General features: G+C 40.8%; 1 protein-coding gene across 4 annotated transcripts in view; it reads left to right on the top strand.

Annotated features, from left to right (window-relative positions):
* PTPN12 (protein tyrosine phosphatase, non-receptor type 12) overlaps positions 1 to 5909 on the top strand; it is a 106852-nt gene that overhangs the window by 98701 nt on the left and 2242 nt on the right. For all 4 annotated transcript variants that reach the window (XM_011985455.1, XM_011985457.1, XM_011985458.1 and 1 more), the window contains 2 exons: positions 2326 to 2393; positions 3569 to 3599. In XM_011985455.1, the coding sequence (XP_011840845.1) occupies positions 2326 to 2393; positions 3569 to 3599 (99 nt within the window). The remainder of the gene's footprint in view (positions 1 to 2325; positions 2394 to 3568; positions 3600 to 5909) is intronic.

Raw genomic sequence — 5909 nt, 5'->3', positions numbered from 1 at the left:
TGGCTCATGCCTGTAATCCTGCCACTTTGGGAGACCAAGGTGGGCAGATCATGAGGTCAGGAAATCGAGACCATCCTGGCTAACACAGTGAAACTCTGTCTCTACTAAAAATACATAAAATTAGCTATGCATGGTGGCACGCGCCTGTAGTTCCAGCTACTCGGGAGGCTGAGGCAGGAGAATCGCTTGAACCCGGGAGGCGGAGGTTGCAGTGAGCCAAGATCATGGCATTGCACCCAGCCTGGGCGACAGCAAGACTCCGTCTCAAAAAAAAAAGTAGCACTTATTTATGAAGACATTAATTGCTTTCCTTAGGTTTAGGTCAGTAAACATTTCTGTTGGGTGGGCGTCACTGGATTGGTGTTAACTGAAATACACTTAAGACCCCTGGAGTAGACTGGGCACATTGGCTCACACCTGTAATCGCAGCACTTTGGGAGTTCAAGGCGTGAGGATTGCTTGAGCCTAAGAGTTTGAGACCAGCCTGGGCAACATAGGGATACCTCCTCTCTACTAAAAATGAAAAAACTATCCAGTTGTGGTGGGCGCCTGTAATCCCAGCTGCTTGGGAGGCTGAGGCAGGAGAATTGCTTGAACCCAGGAGGCAGAGGTTGCAGTGAGCTGAGACCATGCCATTGCATTCCAGCCTGGGCAACAGGAGCAAAAGACTCCGTCTCAAAAAATAAAATAAAATAAAATAAATAAAAGATTAGCCAGGCGTAGGGACATGTGCCTGTAGTCCTTGCTACTCAGGAGACTGAAGAAGAAGGATTGCTTGATCCCTGGAATTGGAGGCTGCAGTAAGCCATGATCGTGCCACTGTACTCTAGTTGGGTAACAGAGTGAGACCCCGTCTGGGGAAGGAAAAAAAAAAGACCACTGGAGTATCAGAACTGGGAGAAAGTGATCATACTTTAAAACATTGATAATGTACTTCTCCCTATTAATCCTCTAAAAAAGAGTGCAGAAACAGCTTGATTATATTTAACAGTGTCTCATGCTCAGTGGAGGTGCTCACTAGTCTAAGTACGTTTTACCAATATATTAATTTTGACTGATTTTTGTTTTGTTTCATTTCGTTTTATTTTATTTATTTATTTATTTTTATTTTTTAGACGGAGTCTCTGTCACCCAGGCTGGAGTGCAGTGGCGCAGTCTCGGCTCACTGCAAGCTCCGCCTCCCAGGTTTGCGCCATTCTCCTGCCTCAGCCTCCTGAGTAGCTGGGACTACAGGCGCCCGCCACCACGCCCAGCTAATTTTTTTGTATTTTTTTTAGTAGAGACAAGGTTTCACTGTGTTAGCCAGGATGGCCTCAATCTCCTGACCTCGTGATCCGCCTGTTTCGGCCTCCCAAAGTGCTGGGATTACAAGCGTGAGCCACCACGCCCGGCCTCGTTTTGTTTTATTTTGAGATGGAGTTCCACTCTGTCACTGAGGCTGGAGTGCAGTGGCACGATCTGGGTTCAGGCTGTTCTCCTGCCTCAGACTCCTGAGTAGCTGCGATTAGAGGCATGTACCATCACTCCCAACTAATGTTTTTTTGTATTTTTTAGTAGAGATAGGGTCTCACCATGTTGGCCAGGCTGGTCTCGAACTCCTGACCTCAAGTGATCTGCCTGCCTCAGCCTCCCAAAGTGAATTTTGACTGATTTTAAGATAAATGTTGAAGAACTGGGCAGTGGCTTATGCCTGTGATCCCAGCACTCTGGGAAGCCAAGGCAGGTGGATCTCTGTTCCATGTTGCCCTAGGAGTTTGAGACCAGCCTGGGCAACATGGCAAAACCCTGTCTGTGTAAAATCAAAAATTAGCCAGGCAAGGTGGTATGCACCTATAGTCCCAGCTACTCAAGAGGCTGAGATGGGAAGATTGCCTGAGCCTGGGAGGTTGAGGCTGCACTGAGCCAAGATCGCACCTGGTCAACAGAGTGAGACCCTGTCTCAACAACAACAACTAAAAAGAATGTTGAAAACAATGAATTAGTATACTTCACGTGTTTAAGTCTGTCACATTATCTCTAGATTAAGCAGTATACTTCACTTGTCTGTCACATTATCTACAGACCATAATAAACTCTGATGACTGAATTCATTTACTTAGATTTTGAAGGAAGGAAACATAAAAGAATGTTCTCAAATTAATAGAAACTACAATTTTTTTTTTTTTTTTTTTAGAAACTTCAGAAATATGCTTACCCAGAAACTACAGAATTTTTGTGGAAGTGATAGTTTCTAAAATCTTTAGGATCTGTTTTTTATTTTACTTTAATGCAAAGAAATATCAAAAATTCAAGGTGTTAATAATGATAAGATTTCATTTTTCTCAGATACACCTATAAGATCGGAATGGAGTGAACTTCAAAGTCAGGAACGATCTGAACAAAAAAAGTCTGAAGTGAGTCCTTTTGGAATTGGAACGGTTATAGCTTAACATTTTTACTCTTTTGTTAACTAATCTCGCACTTGTTGAAATAGCTGTCATCTTAAGATCGTTAAATATAGCTTGTAATTTTTAATCAGCATTTCTTATGCTAAGATTTCAGATGAAAAGCACATATAAAAGGTAGGATCTGAAATTTTTTAAAAGGGTAACCTGATCTACATACAACTATCACTTTAAAGTATTATTTTCTCAAGCTATTTTTGAAATATGTAAATTATGTCATGTTTCAAATAATTTTGAAGGTATGAATGAAATAGGAGTTACTATTTTCAGGGTCCTAATTCTTTCTTACATTTCTAGATGCTTCCCATTATAACACTAGGCACATGGTCACTTCTTTTGTTTTTTTCTGGCTACCTGGCATTTCTTTGACATTCGAGAAATGTTTTGGCAATTAAAGTGTCTTGAGGGCGTGCCATGATGGCTCACGCCTGTAATCACAGCACCTTGGGAGGCCAAGCAGAAGGATCACTTGAGCCCAGGAGTTCAAGACCATCCTGGGCAACATGGGGAGACCTTATCTCTACAAAAATTTTAAAAATTAGCCAGATGTGGTGGCGCATGTCTGTGGTCCCAGCATTTTGGGAGGCTGAGATGGGAGGATTGCTTGGGCCCCAGAGGTCAAGGCTGCAGTGAGCCATGATCGCACCACTGCACTGCAGCCTGAGTGACAGATTGAAACCCTGTCTCAACAACAACAAATTTGTCCATAGGAGACAGCATTTTTTATTAACATTAATACTTTTTTATATTTTCTCCCATATTTAATATCTCTGGAATTGAGCTACATCTTATATTTGATTCTAAAACATGATGTATTTTAATTGACACATAAAATACAATAATGATATAATCAGTAATAGTGGCTGGCAAAACATAGCTGTATGTTCCTTCATGCAGTAGCCCCTGCTTTTCAGCGCTCATCCAGAAACATTTACTCCAAGTAGAAACAGTGTAACATTTAAAAATTTTAAGCCTAATTAAAAGCACAATTGTTTGCTTTTCCTCTGATGCTGAAAATGATAGGCCTTGATTTCTTGGGATATATATCCATAACAGACCCAGCTTTCTATTATTTGTATATAAAATGAATGTATTGTAATAGATATTAAATGTCTTCCTCCTAGGGCTTGATAACCTCTGAAAATGAGAAATGTGGTAAGTCGTTAGATTTTTTTTTTCCTTTTTACTATAGATTTTATAGATTAATTTCTACAAAATATCGTGCTTCATAGTTCATGCTATTTAGTTATTTCTGTATGTGAAAATGTCTAGGACAGCTCTTCTAGAAGCTTAATATTGTACTATAATTCTTCCAAATTAATTATTACCACCAGATAGTAGTATTGATCTGGAAAATCATGGGAGCATTTACTATCAATAGTTACAGGCTCATGGGAAAGAGATTTTTAAAAATATTTTTCTGTTTTTTATTTTCTGTTTTTAAAAACACCTGGAAGTTAGATCCCAACTTACATAAATGCCCCAAATTTACCTACATGATGGAACTGGCTTTGTAGAAACCTATTGTTTTAGAAATCTTCCTTTTAGTACTTTTTCGTTTATTTGCGAAGACCAATAAAATTATATAGCTCAAGCCAGTGTTGGAATGCCCAGTTTGAATTTTTTTCTACTATATTCCTATTACTGTCATATCGTACTAAAATAGATCAAGTTATTATTAAAGTCAGTGACCATGTAAGTAACTCATCAAACATCCTAGCCTGTATAATGTCTTCAGTTCACCTCTTGCCTTTGCCCCTACCCTCCATTTCGCTTCAGCTCTTCTCTCAAGATTATATTCTGGATCTCGGCCTAATGGGTCTGTTCCATCTTATAAATGATATTACTTTCTATACCTTTTTATAAAGAAAATAGCAGGGCTGGACACAGTGGCTCACACCTGTAATCCTGGCACTTTGGGGAGGCCAGGGCAAGTGGATCACTTGAGATTAGGAGTTCAAGACCAGCCCGGCCAACATGAGTGAAACCCTATTTCTACTAAAAATACAAAAATTAGCCGGGCATGGTGGTGTGCGCCTGTAATCCCATCTGCTCCGGAGGCTGAGGCAGGAGAATCGCTTGAACCTGGGAGGTGGAGGCTACAGTGAGCCAAGATTGTACCCCTGCACTCCAGCCTGAGTGGCAGAGTGAAACTCCACCTCAAAAAGAAAATAGCGGAAGCTATAGAGCCAGGCCAGCCTGGACTGGAATCCATCTAACTCTTACATGACCTTTACTTCACAGAGAAAATGGAGGCTGTTTAGTCTAGGATCATCATTTCCTCCTAGAACATGGCTCTGAATATCTCACCACCACTAGTCTCATATAAATGCCTCTCCTCTTTGTCTCTATTGCACATTATGCATAATTTTATTTAAAAGCTTATCACACTGCTATAATAATTAATATATCTCTCTGTGTCTCCTACTAGACCAGGGTTTGGCATTGCACGGCCTATAGCCCTAATGTTTGTTATGCCCTTGAGCTAAACAAATGGCTTTTATGTTTTTAAAGAGTTGTTTAAAAAGAAAAACAATGAAACTAACAAAACCAAAGAAGAGTATGTGGCAGTGATCTTACGTGATTTGCAAGACCTAAACTACTTATTTTCTATTTTATTGTTCTCTAGCTTTATTTTCTTTAAGAAGTTTGTGGGGCCTGGTGTGGTGACTCATGCCTGTAATCCCAACACTTTGGGAGGCCGAGGCAGGCAGTCACAAGATCAGGAGTTCAAGACCAGCCTAGCCAACATGACAAAACCGCAACTCTACTAAAAATACAAAAATGTGGCGAGCACCTGTAATCCTAGCTGCTTGGGAGGCTGAGGCAGGAAAATCACTTGAACCGGGAGGTGGAGGTTGCACTGAGCCGAGATTGTGCCATTGCACTCTAGCCTGGGTGACAAGAGCAAGACTCCATCTCAAAAAAAAAAAAAGAAAAAAGTCTGTGGGCTCCTTTCCAGACTGTAAGCATCTTGAGGATGGGGATTGTCTGTTATTTTACTTGTATTCCAAGTTTCCAGAAATGTTCCTCATGGAGGTATGGGGTATGTTCAAGACTGTGAAAGAATGAATGAATTATAGTAGTTAATTTCTTTTGTTACTAATGTTGAACATTGGTAATTAAAGAGTGAACTACAATCTAAACAACATAAAACTTTAAAAGTAGTTATTAGATCTGGCGTCGTGGCTCACACCTATAATCCCAGCACTTTGGGAGGCCAAGGTGGGCGATGACCTGAGGTCAGGAGTTTGAAACCAGCCTTGAGCAACATGGTTAAACCCCATCTCTACTTAAAATAAAAAAGTAGCTGGGCATCATGGCTGCCGCCTGTAATCCCAGCTACTAGGGAGATTGAGGCAGGAGAATCCCTTGAACCCAGGAGGCGGAGGTTGCAGTGAGCTGAGATTGCGCCATTGCACTCCAACCTGGGCAACAAGAGGGAAACTCTGTCTAAAAAAAAAG

Source organism: Mandrillus leucophaeus, unplaced genomic scaffold, assembly GCF_000951045.1.
Source record: "Mandrillus leucophaeus isolate KB7577 unplaced genomic scaffold, Mleu.le_1.0 Scaffold284, whole genome shotgun sequence".
Taxonomy (NCBI): domain Eukaryota; kingdom Metazoa; phylum Chordata; class Mammalia; order Primates; family Cercopithecidae; genus Mandrillus; species Mandrillus leucophaeus.
Note: the sequence above shows the minus strand (reverse complement) of the source record. Positions and strands in the feature narration are given on the sequence as shown.